Here is an 18,550-nt window from a genome sequence, read left to right as displayed (position 1 = left end):
TTAGCACCATGATGCATGCATTGGCAGGGCCCATGCTTTCAGAGAAATCTGTGTCCATGTCCTGATCACTCACGTGACCATGCTGATGTCGCCTCCTCGCCCGGTATCGCTTTGCCAGGTTCTGGTGCTGCATATACTGCTGGATAATGAATGTGGTGTTTAATGTGCTCCTGATTGCCAAAGTGAGCTGAGCGGCCTCCATGCTTGCCTTGGTATGGCGTCCGCACAGAAAAAAGGCGCGGAACGATTGTCTGCCGTTGCTCTGACGGAGGGAGGGGCGACTGACGACATGGCTTACAGGGTTGGCTTCAGGGAGCTAAAATCAACAAAGGGGGTGGCTTTACATCAAGGAGTATTTCAGGCAGGACTTCACGGAGGGTTCCAATAAGAAATGGTGCCTAAGTTATTGTTAACCTAAGTTATTGTTCTTATTGGAACAAGGAGGTTAGCCTGGCCTCTGATTGATACATGGCTAGATTTACCTCGCTGCACCTTCTCTGTGAGTGACTGCAGTGTGACCTAGAGGAATGAGTCCCCTAGCAGGGGAAGGGGGGGAAGCAAATGAGTACAAAACCAATCTGGTCTATTTCTTGTTTTGATCCACTCCATCTATCTTTTACATCTTTGGCTGGCAGCAGACAGTGCAGAAGGACTGCATGCCATCCACATCTCATGGCTGCTCGGCAGAAGATGGTACAGTACGACTGCTAGCAATCCATATTGCCTGCCTGCTCACCATAAGATGGTTCAATAGGACTGACTGCAGGACTAAAGAGAATGACCTGGTCAAGTCACTCCAAATTTAGTCCCTGCGCCCATGTCTGCCCAGGCGCTCCCAGCCGATGTGGCCAGGAGCACCTCGGACATGACGATGACGGCTACCAGTCGTATTGTACCGTCTGTTGCCAGAAGGCAATGGGTTGCTGCTACTGTGTAGCAATGCCGTACCGTGTCTGCCAGCACCCAGGAGACATAGGGTGACGGTTACCTGAGCAGGCTCCATGCTTGCCATGCTATGGCGTCTGCACAGGTAACTCAGGAAAAAAGGCGCGAAACGATTGTCTGCCCTTGCTTTCACGGAGGGAGGGAGGGAGGGAGGGAATGGGGGCCTGACGATATGTACCCAGAACCACCCTCGACAATGTTTTAGCCCCATCAGGCATTGGGATCTCAACCCAGAATTCCAATGGGCAGCGGAGACTGCGGGAACTGTGGGATAGCTATCCATAGTGCAACGCTCCGGAAGTCGCCTCTAGCCTCGGTACTGTGGAAGCACTCCACCGAGTTAATGCACTTAATGCACTTAGAGCATTTTCTGTGGGGACACACACACTCGAATATATAAAACCGATTTCTAAAAAAACGACTTCTATAAATTCGACCTTATTCTGTAGTGTAGACATACCCTATGTTATTATCTAAATCATTGATGAAGATATTGGACAGAACTGGACCCAGAACTGATCCCTGAGGGACCCCACTCGATATGCCATTCCAGCTTGATTGTGAACCACTGATGATTACTCTCTGGGAACCGTTTTCTAATTGGTTATGCACCAACCTTACAGTAGCTTCATCTAGGTTGTATTTCCCTAGTTTGTTTATGTGAAAGTCATGTGAGACAGTAACAAAAGCCTTACTAAAGTCAAGATATACCACATCTACTGCCTCCCCCTTTCAACAGTTGTTACCCTGTGAAAGAAAGCTATCAGATTGGTTTGACATGATTTGTCCTTGACAAATCCATGCTGACTGTTACTTATCCCCTTATCATCTTCTAGGGTTTGCAAGGCTGCGAAAGAGCTGGAGGGTTTGAAGAAGTGGTCTCTGTCCAGGCAGATCATGGGGCTCCAGGAAGAGAGGATTTTGAAGGGGAGAGTCTTTGCCTAGGGACACCAGGGTGATCCTTGCCCTGGCAAATCCAAATTCACTGAACACTACCCACTACCCCCACTTGCAGGGCTGCACAGCTGCTGCTGCCACTGTTGTCTCATTGCCCTCCTGGACCTGGAAGACTCTCAGCTGCCTATTCATGGGTAGTGGGTGAACCACGGGCTCGGGAAGGCTAGCCCCCGGCACGGCCCACCCCTTCTGCCTAAGGCCCTGCCCCTCTAGCCCCCCTTCCCCTGCCGAAACCCAGAGCACCCCTCCCCCCCCAGCCATTTGGGTCTTGCGCAAAGTTTCAGTGACATTCCTATTTAGTCTGAACTAGTTTGCCCATTGTTATAAATAATGAAATCCTCTTTTCTCCATTGTCATATTTGTTACATAAAAGTGACGGATCACAGAACAAATCTTAGTCCAGCAATGATATTCCCATTTTATACATGGCCACAACCATAAGCATGATGGGGAGTTTTGGTTTAAAGTTAATAGATCTCCGGAGATGAAAGGCAAGTGCCAGCAGACCTTCCCTAATAGCTTTTTGTTTGGTTGTCTTTATCCACTTTAACCAGTGCTATGGGCATTTGTCCTCTCTGTGACATTTTAATAGAAGTCATTCAGTGTCTACTTTTGTCATGTCTGAAATTCTTTCAGACGAGAATAGATGAGCAGATGCTGCAAGGCCAATGTGAAGGAAATACAGAATAAAAGTGCTATACTAGTGGTGTAGATTTCTTCAACAATATGGCTCAGGGGAACAATGCATGTTTAAGGAGACTGACTCTACAGAGGTGTTTCCCTTTTAAAGCAGCTTTTGCTTTTACAGTTCCTGATGTATGAGAAATTAACTGGTGTACTTTATCCACTTTACCCCTGGCTGTTTGCATGCACTCATGTGTCTCCCTTCACTTCCCTTTTAAATATGGTCAAAGTGACCCAGTGTTTTCTTCTCTGCCCCCCAGAAACACAGTGCCCCCATTCTTCGGGCTATTGATTTGATATCATAACTGATCTATTACCTTCAGGTCAGGCTGCAAAGCTCTTCTGTTTTCACAGGCTTTCTATAGGGTAGGAAATAGCTAGGAAGGGAGACTTTTAGTCTGGATAGTTTGGGGTAAGTTGTAAATGTTGTGTATTGGTCCAATTGATATTGTATGTATTTTGCATTACATTTTTTCAAATGTGCCTATAGTCCAGTGATAGCCACATTTTGAATACCATCTAAATAAAGAAACATCAGTCCAAATCAGCTTCTTGCATTAATCACCAGTAAACCAGGATATTATAATGGCTAAGTGCAAACCATCAAATCTGTTCCCAGAGAGGAAAAAGAGCCTCCTATTTATTCACAATTAAAGCAGTTACTCCCTTAGCTCAAGTGGGAGAGGCTTATACTGGGTCAGTCCCCCTTGGGCTGTGGTATGTATATGTGGCCACCATTTGTTTCTTTAGAATACTGTGCTTACTCGAGCTAGGCAAAATTCTCTGAATTTAGAATTTTTGACTCAACTTTCCATCCAAAACTCATCCAAAACCACCTTCCTCTCTCCCTGAAAATTTTAATTAAAAAAAATCAGGTTTTTCAATTAGTGGTCACCATTAAAAGGTCAACATTTAGCCACAGTTGGCTCCCTTTTTTTGTCTGAAATACCCCACAGTTATTTTTCCAAATATAAGGAAATGACAGGGGTCTTCATTGTGACCACATGTTGACTTTTAATGATGGATACTGTGCTAACATTTTACTTTGAAAGGTTCTGTACCAGGACACAGGCCATCATGCTATATGTTGCTTCGTTGCAATACGAGAAAGGTACTGCTCTACTGTCAATGCCAGCCTTACCTCATGCCTCCCAGAAGCGACTTACAACAGACCGCAAAGGTAGAGGATCCTAATCCAGTCAGCGAGGAGGACAGGGTTCATGAAAGAAGGGAGAGGAAATTGGGAGCTGTTGCAGGAGCTAGTGTGGTGACAATAGTCAAAGAAATATTATTGACCTGGAACTCTGGCTCCGGGCATAGCTATAACAGCAACAACATAAAACCATGTGGACATCTTCAGGTAAAAAATCATTTAACCAACAGACAAAACTATTACAGCTTTTAATCATAAACATTGTCAGGGTCAAGTCAATGTCATCTCTCTTATCCCTGGCTCATCCCAGTTCAATCCAAGCCTGAAGTTCCACCTCCAACGAACCACCAGAGGGTAACACAAAGACAAACAGAATTAGCTTCGAGGCCTTGACTACTCTCCTAAGCTTATTGCTAAACCTGCTGTCATAGAGAGGCTTGGAAACATGGTTCCTCTTAGAAACCTGGCATCTATATAGTTCCTCTGCTGTTTTGAGGACTTCAGATGAATAACTGTAGCTAATAGTTCACAGTAGGTTTGGTAGCTCAGAGAGTTTTGTTAAGTTCTCTAGCCTATTTCTGATTACTCAGTATAGCAATAGCATATGCATTCATTCAGCAGACCTCTAGAACAGGATTCCATAGAGCACCCCAGGAGTTTTATGGCTTCAAGTTAAACCTTAAAGTACTTCCAGATCTGATGGTTTTTTGGTTGCCTCCTGTCAAGTTTCCTTCCCCACTCTGAACTCTAGGGTACAGATGTGCGGACCTGCATGAAAACCCCTTAAGCTTTTTTTTACCAGCTTAGGTTAAAACTTCCCCAAGGTACAAACTATTTTACCTTTTGCCCTTGGACTTTATTGCTGCCACCACCAAGCATCTAACAGATATATAACAGGGAAAGAGCCCACTTGGAAACGTCTTTCCCCCCCAAAATCCTCCCAAACCCTACACCCCCTTTCCTGAGGAAGGCTTGATAAAAATCCTCACCAATTTGCACAGGTGAACCCAGACCCAAACCCTTGGATCTTAAGAACAATGAAAAAGCAATCAGGTTCTTAAAAGAAGAATTTTAATTGAAGAAAAAATAAAAGAATCACCTCTGTAAAATCAGGATGGTAAATACCTTACAGGGTAATCAGATTCAAAACATAGAGAATCCCTCTAGGCAAAACCTTAAGTTACAAAAAGACACAAAAACAGGAATATACATCCCATTCAGCACAGCTATTTTATCAGCCATTTAAACAAAACAGAATCTAATGCATATCTAACTAGATTACTTACTAAATTCTAAGACTCCATTCCTTTTCTGTTCCTGGCAAAAGCCTCACACAGTCAGAGAGAACCTTTGTTTCTCCCCCCCCAACTTTGAAAGTATCTTGTCTCCTCATTGGTCATTTTGGTCAAGTGCCAGCGAGGTTATCCTAGCTTCTTAACCCTTTACAGGTGAAAGAGTTTTTCCTCTGGCCAGGAGGGATTTAAAGGTGTTTACCCTTCCCTTTATATTTATGACATCTCCCCACTACCCCAACATGTAATTTCAAAATTTGTATACTCCGCAGGGTTCAGAGGTATAATCAAATAATCTTGCAGACTTCTTCACTGGCAACTTTATCCCCCCTACCCCACCCCCTTTAAAAGAACAGGGAAGCTACATTTAAAAAAAAACAATGAAAACATGTTAATGTAAGTTAATGGGTCAGATTTTACACCCACAGATGCTAAGAAATTCAAAGTTATAGTTTGACACCCACCATAACTTAGTCACAGTGAGCACACACCTATATGACATATAACAAAGAGGATACAGAACTGCCGGTATTGTAGTACAAAATGCAGATGAGCAATGCGTCCCGGTAACTTTTGAGTTCCTCACTTCAATTTTGTAAAATCACAACCACACTGTTGAGGGGTTTTTTGTATTTAATTGGACTGCATGTTATTTTGGAGAGAGGACATGTATGCATGCAACACCTCTGCCAGGATTCCAAAGTGAAGACATGACAGTTACTCAAGCTAGAAGTCATACCAGAGGCTGATTTGGGCTGAAAGTTAGTCTGCGGTGGGGGAACCCAGAATAACAATTTTTAGCATGCTTTTTGGAGTTTTGGATATTTTTAAAATTCTTAAATGGTTCTGAGCTGCTTCAGCAGAGGAAGAGGAGGAGGAAAAAGTGAAAGAATTCCCCCTGCAGCCCCAAGGTTACCTTAAAAGCTATTTGGTTAGACCATGTGATATGACAGTGTGATTCTATCACAAATTAAAATTTACTAAACAAATCTGTGTTCTTTACCCTAATTCATTGGTACCATCTGCCAAGATTCACAAACAGATGCTTTGTGGGCCCTCATTAATTTGCACTAATGACTGGGAGACCTATTGTGAATTACTGAATTTTGTGAATTAGTCAGTATGGCAGGAGAACAAACAAACACAAAAAAAAACCCTGGGATAGTGCATCCCAATGTTCACTTTATACTTCAGTTTTCAATATGATAATATTTCAACATATACTAGTGTATGTACTCATGTACTGTCATAAATATAAAGGGAAGGGTAAACCCCTTTGAAATCCCTCCTGGCCAGGGGAAAGCTCCTCTCACCTGTAAAGGGTTAAGAAGCTAAAGGAACCTCGCTGGCACCTGACCAAAATGACCAATGAGGAGACAAGATACTTTCAAAAGCTGGGAGGAGGGAGAGAAACAAAGGGTCTGTGTGTCTGTCTATATGCTGGTCTTTACCGGGGGTAGACCAGGAATGGAGTCTTAGAACTTTTAGTAAGTAATCTAGCTAGGTATGTGTTAGATTATGATTTCTTTAAATGGCTGAGAAAAGAATTGTGCTGAATAGAATAACTATTTCTGTCTGTGTATCTTTTTTGTAACTTAAGGTTTTGCCTAGAGGGGTTCTCTATGTTTTTGAATCTAAATTACCCTGCAAGATATCTACCATCCTGATTTTACAGGGGGGATTTCTTTATTTCTATTTACTTCTATTTTTATTAAAAGTCTTCTTGTAAGAAAACTGAATGCTTTTTCATTGTTCTCAGATCCAAGGATTTGGGTCTGTGGTCACCTATGCAAATTGGCGAGGCTTTTTATCCAACATTTCCCAGGAAAGGGGGGGTGCAAGTGTTGGGAGGATTGTTCATTGTTCTTAAGATCCAAGGGTCTGGGTCTGTAGTCACCTAGGCAAATTGGTGAGGCTTTTTACCAAACCTTGTCCAGGAAGTGGGGTGCAAGGTTTTGGGAAGTATTTTGGGGGGAAGGACGCGTCCAAACAGCTCTTCCCCAGTAACCAGTATTAGTTTGGTGGTGGTAGCGGCCAGTCCAAGGACAACGGGTGTAATATTTTGTACCTTGGGGAAGTTTTGACCTAAGCTGGTAAAGATAAGCTTAGGAGGTTTTTCATGCAGGTCCCCACATCTGTACCCTAGAGTTCAGAGTGGGGGAGGAACCTTGACATGTACGCTACCAAAAAAAGGCAAAATCTTATTTGACTAAGATTTAGCTACAGCCCTTTGTTATTAAATCCTTCTTAGAAGAGAGGACTTCTGGTGAGAATCATTAGGCTTGTTGATTAGCCACGGGAAAATTAATGAGTTCTTACAGTGTCTTTTTAAAATTGAATTTAGTGCAGGGAGAAGCTGTGAGATTGAACAGGAAACCTGCTAACTATCCACCAAACAGCAAAAGCCTGGGCCGTACCAGTACAAGCCTCTCCAGCACCCTGAGTCTGAGGAACTGTGCTGGCGGGGGTAGGAAAACAGTCAGCCCCCATGCTCATTCAATGGGTAGACAAGCATAAATATTCACCTCAGCTGGCTAACACAACCTGCCCTGTTTACATGAGAGCTTCAAAATGTGTTGAAGCATGTTAGCCAACATGTTTTAAAATACACCTTTTAGCCTAACCTACATATAGCCATAGGCCACTGCAGAGGCATCAGACAGCAATAAGTTTCAGTTCCTTTCACCACCAAACTAGGCTAGTTTTGGACCTGGGACCTAGAGCTGAAAGTCTCCTTACACCACTATGGCACTAGTCACAGTACTTCTCTGTGGAGAAACTGTTACTGAACTATTAATACCATCTGTGGAAGCTCTAAACCATTATAGGGAACGATCAAATGTACTGAGAAGCAAGAAGCTTTCCTTTTTGTGCTCAATGTAGAAAAAAATTACCTAATCTAAACACTTTTGTTCACGAACAAAACCCTCCCCAAATGTAGGCAAAACTGTGTTCAAATAGAAGAGGCTGTGCATTTATTTGCATTGATGAGGGGATTTTTACACAGATTGCACTGGACTTTTGAAGGAGATATGATTTTGATTGCAAATGGTTGTACACATGCACTGTCATTAGTGATGTGTTTGAGTCACAAAATTCAGAACTGGAATGTGATTTCAATCTGAACTTTCCCAAATTTGGAAGTTTGTTTGGATTTTGTATGCTGGTTCTGATCATTGGTGGTTGAGTTCGGAAGGTTTGGATCCAGTGTTCCACCTCAGACCCATTTCTAACTTTTATATTCAGAAGATTAACTTCCCTCGCTAATATCCTTTGGTGTCAGAAGTTTTTATTTAATGTTAGAAGATCATCTTGATTTTTAGCCTTCAGCACAAAAGAATGAAGAAAGAACAGTAGAAGGTTTCTGCTGCGTGTTCACATGGCTAAATAAATAAAAGAACACGGTGATGGAGGGAGTGGGAGGAAGTGGTGAAAAAGTGTCTCTCAGTCAACTCATAGATATTCCTCCCAAGTTATTTAACATACCATTATGTGCTTGACAGTTTTCAGTCCCAGACTGCTGTGCATTGCAGTGCACAGGTGGCACATAAAACTGAGAGAGGGAAAGAACTGATTTCAGAGTAGCAGCCATGTTAGTCTGTATTCGCAAAAAGAAAAGGAGTACTTGGGGCACCTCCTCCCTTCTGATCTCTGAACTAGGAGAGTCTTGTCTTTACAATCTGAAAGGAAAAGGTATATTGAGATGGATGTGGACTTCACAGTTTTCTTGAAAGTTCCACTCTGGCACTTCAGTGTTTATTTCTGTTACTAGCTTCTTTGGAGAAAAAAAGCACTAGAAAGAGAGAGAGAAAGAAACACACTCAAACAAAAAAGAGGAATTCTGTAACAGAAAGTCTTTTCTACAGCACCAGTTAAGTCAATACTAGAAACAAAAAGTTTCCTACAATCTGTGTATGATGCTGTCATATACGAGCCCCATGGAGTGAGATAAGGACATAGATAGCTAGTCTGAGAAATCCGCAGATGTCACAGTTTCATCACCAGTGCAGAAACTGAAAGACTCCTACTGATTTCAAATGGCTTTGGATCCGGTCATTAATGTATTTCCAGATTTATTTGCAAGATGCAGTCCCTGCTCCCAGAAAACTCAATGACAAAATTATCATTGATATCAATGGGAAGGTTTAGGCCCAACTTTTGTAAGAAAGACTCGGCTAGAGAAAAGACTAAGTATCTGTTTCCCAGCATGGATTCAAATAAAATGTACTCAAGACAGACCCCCCCCCCCCCAAAAATCTTCTCATTATAAAATGCACGTTCCCAAGGAATCACAAAGGCACAAGAAAGACAAAGAATTCCTAAAAGCACAAGCTCTCCAACAGAAAATCAACTTTAGTTACTTTCATCTTGCCTCAGAGAAATCAGCAGAGAGCCCAGGCGCGATCAGGGAGAGATCTCACACATCTTAGTGCAACTAGCTAAAAACAATACAAAACACTTCTTGAGACGTCAGTCTTTTTTTCAAATATATTTCTGCTATGATAGGTGTCTATGTAAAAATAGTACACTGGCGTTCCAGAGCTGTCTCTCAGCAATATCCATATTGAATGTACAGAGTTGAAAAGAAAAATGATGTGTCTTTCTAACTGTTAGCCCTACAAACCCAGGCTGGGATCTGAAAGTCAAGCTGGGCTTTTTCCTGTTCATAAAGGAAACTTAAGTTTTTCCATAAAAACTCTGCAGGATGCTGTAGGAAGCTTCTCTCTGTACCCGTTGGGGAATCCTATTGCCTTTTGTGGTTTCCATCAGTAATTAAGGCATACATTGTTTAAATGTGAATGTATTTAAACAATGTGGTTGCATGGGTGGCTTCACTATTGTACTTAGTATATCCCATTGTACACAAGCCAGAATCACTGACCTCCAGGGCTGTGTTGCACTGATAGTAGTAAAACTTACTTTCCTCACTAAATTGTATGTATAGGGGCCAAGTGGAGGTATGCCAATATACACCACTGACCACCTGGCCCATATAATTCTGTATGCACATAGAAAGTAGATTTACTTTGGGAGAAGGTGCCATTAGGGCTGGTCACAATATTCTGAAGTGAAATGTTTTCTCATTGGCAAATGGAGCTCAGTTGAAATTGAAATTTGCCATGGGAAAAGAGCAATAGCAGGTCATTTGAACCCAACCATTTTGTTTTGGGTCAACATTAATCTCAGTGTCTGCTACCATGAGCTACCATGGTGATTTATGGGAGTTGTAGTTCCAGGTCCCTAATTCCTCTATGCTCCCTTGCTTCCTGACCATACTACATCTCTTATGTTGCACTCCAGTCTTTCCCTGTGGCTGAGCTACTGGGAGAGACAGTCTGCAGCTCTGCTACAGAGACCAAGAGTGACCCAGAACTACAGCTCCCATGAGGCACTGTGATGGCTCAGGCAGACACAGAGACTAATGTCATTCTCAATGGAAATTTTTCAGAAATTGTCATTCTGTGAAATGTTTCTATATTTTGACTTTTCATCCCAAATTGGGACAAAAGCAAATATCAATATATGGGAATTTCCCATGGGATGGAAATGCCATTTTCCAATCAGCTTCAGGTGCTCTTTTTACATCATCCTTGTATAGAGCAGAAATCCACTTTTGGCTTTGCTGAAAGTTCATATATTTCCATTTTTTTCCAGGTGCATCTACTTTAAGGGCCATATCCTCACTGGTGTTAATCATCATAGCTCTATTGAGGTCAATGCGACCACACTAATTTATAGTTGCTGAGGAGCTGGTCCTAAAATTCTTACTGAATGCTATAGCCATAATGGAAATAATAATTGCCTCCCTTTGGAGCTAGTGATGAGCAAAATGTATCAACAGCAAACGTATCTTCTTAGTTATTTACAAAGAGGCCCGAGTTCCTGTCAGAAAGCAGCCAATTTGCTTCTCTCTGTGGGTGTCATCAGCACATATATGCAGCAGCCGTTGCACTGTTTCCAAAAGTGAAAGGAGCCTAGCCTGTTCCCTGATAGACCCTGACATTTGCATGATGTGAATGTAGATATAAAATATCATTTACAGTGTACCTTTAAAGAAACTTCAGTAGCCTATTTATTATGTGTACCACATTGCAGTAGCATCCTCTTGCACCTAAGCAAACACCTCTGTTAGACTACTCTACCTGAATGTTAATGCTTGGATATTTGTACTAAACCTTAGCAGCAAGCACTTGGTGGTGTCAGTTTCCATGGAGCTGTCACATGCTCTGTCTCTCTCTCTCTGTCAATACCTTCACACATCAGCATTTCCCACCCGCCCTGCTCCCCATAATGTGCTGCTCACTCACCCAGAAAGTTCAGCTATTGTAATGATGATTTAAGGGGGAATGGGATGGGGGAGGGGGCAAGGGTGGCAGAAAGGGTGAAAAAATGAGCTGTGTGTTGGAACGTAAGTGGGAATTTGCAGTTCAGCTACATAACACAATAAGGAGTTAAAATTAGTCCCCCCAAGGGATTTTCAGGAAACAAGCTGTGTTCATCACCCCTGCTGCATTTCCCTTCTCGGCAAGCTGCAGTGTGCTGGAGTGGAGTCAGAAGAAATTTGGGCAGAGATCTTGATATCTGCTTTCTTTAAGCACTAGAAACCAAGGTGTAACTGCACGGAGGGAAATGGGATAGTGGCTCCTTAAAACAGTGCATGTGTTTCTGCACTACCCATCCCCCCCACCACAAGCGGACTGCTGATTAAATGGTGTATCAGATAATAAGATGCAAACTTGTTCCTCTGACTTTAGTCCTGCTGGCTGCCTGACTAATTTGGTGCATCTGTTAATTGCCTTCCCTTTCTTTCTTCTCTACAGGACAGCTTTCCTGCTCGTTTTGGGGGAGTCCATTTTGTCAACCAGCCCTGGTACATTCATGCCCTGTACACGCTAATCAAACCGTTCCTCAAAGACAAGACAAGGAAAAGGGTAATTAGAGGGGGAGAAAACCTGTGAAGCTTCAGACCCAGAATGGCTTGCATAACTCTCTACTTTCTTTGCTTTATTCTTTTTTCTCTGGGTTTTTTTTTTTTTGTTTTGGAATGGGCCTCTGAGAACTGCAGCTATGACTGAAGCCTCAGCTGGAGTTTGGAATTAGCCTAGATTTAATCAATAATTCAGCAGAAGTAGGTTATTTTCAGAATTCAAGTCAGGGCCCAGAGAACCTTTGATTACTTACAAAGAACAGGCGCTATCCTATTATACAGTGGATAAGGCATGCCTATGGACGGAGCCTATGAGCTATGATAGTGGAGGACAGGCACAGTCTCCCATTGAAGCCACCCATATGAAAAAGCTCCCATAGAGCTAGACCTCTGCCCAGTGAGATACCATCAACTCCAAGGAACTTGCCAGTTTTGCTTCTTCAGCAGGTTGCCTTTCTTAACTCCCACTGGTGTCTACAAAAACTTCCACTTCTCTACATCAGCTCACACAGCAGGAAGAGAGGCAGGTCTTTGCTGAAGAGATGTACCTGGATTAGTGGACCTCACTGTCCTTTTCCACTTTTATCCTAAAGTCCATAGTCACGAGAATAGATCTCAGAAAGGCACCAAAATATGGCCTGGGCTCCATCTGAGGAGTATTGAACAGACTGAGGAGTCCTTCCGTGTGAAAACATGTCTGCATTAAAGAGTGGAAGGATAATTGGAGCTGGGCAGTGTTCAAATAAAACCATAAATTACTAGAAGCTTTGTGTGGTTCAGTGTTCTGTTACAAATTCAGAAACTGAGGATAAATTCAAAGAAAATTGTTCAGGTACATGGACTTGGGTCAGTTTATAAATGGGTTGAAACAGCACAAAATTAGCAATTTGTGCAATTTTGATGAAAAATCAGTCAAAACGCCATGTTTTGTTTGAACCCAAAACAACTCACTTGACTGGAGAGAATGTGGATGCAAATGCAGGAAAATGTTCACACATGACCCTTTGCACACCAAAACTACTGAGTTTTGAACAGCTCTGAAAATACATAGGTCTAGATTTTTGTGCCTATCTGAAAAAGACAGTGATTTGTCACTGAGCTGGGCTCCACGTTTAATTGCTACTGTACCAGTTTCAGCTCATTGCCTTTATGTTCAAGGTCTTCATGATCTTGTTCTAGTTGATATCTCTGATCTTGTCTCCTCTTGCTCCCTATGCTCCTTTACAGACCTCTCACCTTTCCCATCCCTTTATTATCTCCCCTTCTCTCATCTTCATGCTCTCTCTCTCTTGTGGCACCCAATAAAGAACCATATCCCACTTCTTCAGAGCCTGCTTTAGAACCCACTTCCAGGAATCTTTCCTCCCTTCCCTCAAAAATAATTCCACAACCCACTTCCCCTGGTTTTATATGATATCTTATGGGAATGGCAGGGAACATTTCTAGTACCATATTTTCAGCATTGACTTCAATGACAGCAGAGTTAAGCTAACGCTGAGTGCTTTTGAAAAGCCCCACCCATAAATTGCAGAACAAATTCACTGCTTTAAATTATAATGCTTTATGAAATAAGGAACTGATTGTGCCTTCGTTTTATTTTGTTTCAGATCTTTCTCCATGGCAACAATCTGAACAGTCTTCACCAGCTAATACACCCTGAATGCCTGCCCTCTGAATTTGGAGGTATGCTTCCTCCTTATGACATGGGAACCTGGGCTCGGACATTACTTGGTCCTGACTACAGTGATGAAAATGAATACACTCACACTTCCTACAACGCGATGCACGTGAAGCACTCATCCTCCAACCTAGAGAGGGGGTGCTCACCGAAACACATGACAAGGTGAGAACTGGCCATGAGTTAAAATTCTGTCCTGTTGTTTCACATTATAGGTTTTGTATTTAGTCATCACCAGTCTAATGGTTGGACTAACCCAATTTAGTAAGAGGCAGGAGCTCATTTTGCTGAAGCTGAAAGTAAGGGGCACTTTAGCCTGAAGAGTGATTACTACATAGCAGTGAAAGGCCAGTGTCTTGGCAGTACCATAATTACTTCTCTGATTACAAATGATTGTGAACAAAAACAAGTTGAAATTAATGAAATTCATTGTATTCAATGAAAAAATATCACAATGGAATGCTGTTTCCATGGCATAATATACAGGATTATTTCTGTTCTGTTTTACATTCACATGTTGATTTGGTACATGCCGAGCACACTTGTCAATGATAGATTTTAGCTCCCTGTAATGTACTACTGGTAGTTGGTGTATAACAAGCACCGTAGCCCTCTAAAAACTGAGTAGTCTCCTTCAAGTGCCTATGCAGTCACTACCCGTTATCTGTTCAGCTAGTAAAGCTGGTCTCTTAAGCCGACAGGAAGACCTTTACTTTTGGATCTGATGATTGTGCATAGTGCTTCCAAAGCTTAAAATGGTAGTTTTTAAATCCACGAAGCTCACTAATTTGTACTAATTGACTGGTGCGGGACCCAGTACAGAATAGTGAGGTTTGTGGATTTCTGAGTGTCATTGCTGGATGAAACCACACTCTTGAGGTCTGCTCTACAGTACACAGACCTATACTGCTGTAGCTACAGTAGAACCTCAGAGTTACGAACACCTCAGGAATGGAGCTTGTTCGTAACTCTGAAATGTTCCTAACTCTGAACAAAATGTTATGGTTATTTCAAAAGTTTACAACTGAACATTGAATTAATACAGCTTTGAAATGTTTCTATGCAGAAGAAAAATGCTGCTTTTAACCATCTTAATTTAAATGAAACAAACACAAAACAGTTTCTTTACGTTGTCAAATCTCTTTTTTAAAACTTTCCCTTTATTTTTTCAGTAGTTTATGTTTAATACAGTACTGTATTTGCTTTTTTCTTTTTTTTTTTTTTTTGGTTTCTGCTGTTGTGCTGCCTGATTGTGTATTTCCAGTTCCAAGTAACGAGTGTCGTTGACCAGTCAGTTCATAACTCTGAGATTCTACTGTACATCACTCAGGGTGTGAAAAATCCACACCCCTGAGCAAAGTAGTTAAATTGATCCAACCTCCGAGGTAGACAGTGCTATCTCGGCGAGAGAGCTTCTCCTGCTGACATAGCTACCGCCTCTTGCAGAGTTGGATTAACTATGCTGACAGGAGAGCTCTCTCCTGTCAGCTTAGAGCATCTTCATTAAAGTTTTAAGTGTAGACTTGCCCTAAGAAAAACTCAAGGATGGAGGGATATGTTGGCCCCTGGGGAATGTGACATCATCTCCGCTGGTCTCACCAGCTGTGCAGCAGCACAATCTCTCTGCTCTGTATTCCACTAAACTGCAACCCATTACTTTGTTTTCAATGAAGATTGCATCTATGCTTACCTCACTGGTGACACTTGAGGCGTTTAGGACTCACACTCTGTGTGACAGGGATAGGACCTCTTTTTGTAACAGTGGAATCCAGCCTGACAGGACTGACAAGCCATAATGACATGGAATTAATTACAGCTCTGGAGGGGGGAAAAGCATTTTTTTAAAGCTTCCCACATAAGAGAGATTCCACATTCTTATTCTGCAAATTTAGGCCCTGATCCTGTAAAGCAGTAGTGGGCAACCTGTGGCCCGTTGCTTCTCGCAGCTCCTATTGGCCGGGAATGGTGAACCGCGGTCACTGGAAGTTGCAGCGGGCCGTGCCTGTGGATGGTCAATGTCAGCAAAATGTCTCACGGCCCACAATCAGATTACCCTGATGGGCCGCAAATTGCCCACCACTGCTGTAACGATTTATACACATACACATGCTTTGACTGGCTTCAGTGAAACGTCTCACAGCATACAAAGTTAACAGCATCCGTAAGCCTTTGTGGAACCAGGGCCTTAGCATGCAGATAACTGGCTGCTTATCCACCAAAGCCTGGCACTAGTCATTAGTGTATTTTTAGGAGTAAGTGATTTCTTGGTCTTAAATCTCCCTTTTTTCATACAATACAAATGAGTTTTTCCCCTTAACATCATTTAATCACTCTTTTTTTCTCCTCTCAGAGAAGCTCTGCTTCTCCACAGGCATCATAAAATCTTGTCTCTTTTAACTCAAGCATAATTTTGTTTAGAATTTATCAGATGACCAAAACCTGGTGTGTGCTTAGAGAGTAGCTTAAACGGTAAACATCTGATGAAGTGAGCTGTAGCTCACGAAAGCTCATGCTCAAATAAATTGGTTAGTCTCTAAGGTGCCACAAGTACTCCTTTTCTTTTTGCGAATACAGACTAACACGGCTGTTCCTCTGAAACTTAAAAATATACATATATCTGACACTTTTAGTCAAATTCTCACCTGCACATATCAAACTACATAACACCAGAGATAAGAAAATACCCCAGGAAGTCTAGGATGATGGCAAATGGTACAGGTACAGTGAAGAAGGAACAAGTACATGCACTGCCTCAGAGATGCAAAACTGAGCCGAGTTTTGGAATACTAATTAGCAATGAGACCACAACAGTACCTCCCTCCCCCATCCTCAGCAGGTTTTTTCCAGTACCATGAAACTGCTGGACAAGATCTGTTCTTGTAAACAATTTCATGTTTATTTTAGCAAATGTCAATCTGTGTAAATGAGGAAAACATTCTAAAAAACAGCACAGAAAATAGTTCTTGAGCCTAGGAATTAAAATGATTTTGAAAGCAGTTTCACGACCTGGCAAATATTATAGTGTGAACAGGGTCTTACTCAAACCATCTGCTGTTTCCTTTTGGTCCAACCAAGGACCTGAGCGGAAATCAACCACTCACACTGAGAAAAACATCATAACAAATGGAAATGATAGCCCCAGCCTCTGAAATTATCTCATACCATGGAAAAATACCAGAGCCCTTATACTGAGTAACAGATGGAAAACACAGCAAAACTGCTGATGACTCCAGATAATGAGTGTAATAGCCAGAACAGCAGCAGCAACAACAAAATCCATTCAGATTTGATCTGTTTACTAAGATTCAGCTCAATGAAGTTTTGAAATAGACAAGGTAATAAAACGTGAAAACTAGCATTAATACAGTAATGGCAAGATCAACTCATTCTCAAAGTGTGGTTACGTTGGTTTTAGATTGTTTAGATGGGTGAGAACTGGGGTCAGTCATCTCTCTTTGGGAGAGCGTTCCGGTCTAGGTCCAGCTCCTGTGAAAGTTCTGCCTCCAGGGATGGCAAGCCTGTTTGGTTGAGCAATGTAGCTCTTGTGGGAGATCATGATTATGGAGGGAGAAGTTCTCTCTCGCCTAATGAGGGCCAATGCCACACAGAGTTTTGAATATCAAGATATGGGCCCTGAGTTGGACTCTATTCAATAGGCAGTCAGTACGAGACCAGAGCACCAGACTGAAGTCCTCATGGAGATCTTCGTTGTTTAATCAATGAGCTGCTGCATTTTGTACCAGTTGGAGTTTTTTTCTGGCCATGTAGCTTCACAGTTAGATATAATGGGTTGAACTAATTAAGCCTAGGGGGTCAGGAATGCCCAACATGCCAGTTACAGATGGAAATGACTGCCCATAGCTATTTGGACTTCCGTTAGCAGTGAGTGCAAAAGGATCTCCAAGCTGAAGACTGAGTTAGCAATCAGGGTGGATGTTACAGAGGAAGGTAATTCTTTGAAGATCTTCCCTTTTCCCAAGAATGCCACCTTAGTCTTGCTTGGATTCAGCAGCAGTATGTATTCTGCCCTTACTATCATGTGAATCTCTTTCATTTCCAATACCTGCCTCTCTATTATACTGCCGTCACCTATCAACAGCTGGGTCTTGGGTCACTTCTTCCTCTGAGCTAGATCCTTGGCAAAGGAGATGGAAGGGGAATCCCTGACTTGTGGTAGACTGGGACACAATTTGTCAGCTAACTGCTCCTCCCCCACTCTCTCTGTTGCCCATGTCAGCACAAGTACAACCCCTTGGAACTTGCCTTAATCAAGACAGGTCTGAAAAGCCAATACCACTTACAAATAAACTGTTGAGAAATGAAATTTAACAAAACTACCCAGCCAAAACACTGTGTTATGACAGAGGTTAGGTTGAGAACACGTATGAGTGATTTAAGGACAAAATACCATAGGCGCAGGAACTAGGAGTGCTCCATTTTATGCGGGGTCCCGGATGCCGGCTCCACGCCCGCTCCCAGCTGTGGCTCCAGCCTTGGCCCCCTTGCCCTTGTCCAAGTCCCCCTCTCCCACAGACACAGCCCTGCTCGCGGCCACAGTTCTGGGGGGTGGGGTGGACAGGGATAAGGGGGCTGGCTTTCAGCACCCCCACTCTTAAAAGTGTTCCACTGCCACTGCAAGGATGTTGCAATTATCCCAAAAATCAAACATTATAAACCCAGAATATTCAGAATTACAGTTACACTTAAAAGAAATCCAGACATTCTAACATGTGGAAATCCATGGTGTAGGCACCAGAACATCCTTAACTCTGCCCTGCAGTGACCAAGGACCAGATTTTCAAAGGATTTATGTGCCTAAAAATGTAGTTAGAAGCCTATTGGGATTTTTTAAAGCACTTCAATAGGTTAGCCATTGACATCAGTAGGAGTTAGGTGCCTAACCTAGTTAAGTG

The 18,550-nt window shown here is 42.4% G+C and overlaps 1 protein-coding gene across 3 annotated transcripts in view; it reads left to right on the top strand.

The window, feature by feature from the left end:
- Positions 1–18,550, top strand: part of CLVS1 (clavesin 1) — a 139,346-nt gene that overhangs the window by 102,052 nt on the left and 18,744 nt on the right. For all 3 annotated transcript variants that reach the window (XM_073331046.2, XM_073331048.2, XM_073331047.2), the window contains 2 exons: positions 11,853–11,963; positions 13,567–13,802. In XM_073331046.2, coding sequence (XP_073187147.1) covers positions 11,853–11,963; positions 13,567–13,802 — 347 coding nt within the window. The remainder of the gene's footprint in view (positions 1–11,852; positions 11,964–13,566; positions 13,803–18,550) is intronic.

This window comes from Lepidochelys kempii, chromosome 2, assembly GCF_965140285.1.
Source record: "Lepidochelys kempii isolate rLepKem1 chromosome 2, rLepKem1.hap1, whole genome shotgun sequence".
Lineage (NCBI taxonomy): Eukaryota > Metazoa > Chordata > Testudines > Cheloniidae > Lepidochelys > Lepidochelys kempii.
This window is presented reverse-complemented; position numbering and strand designations above follow the sequence as displayed.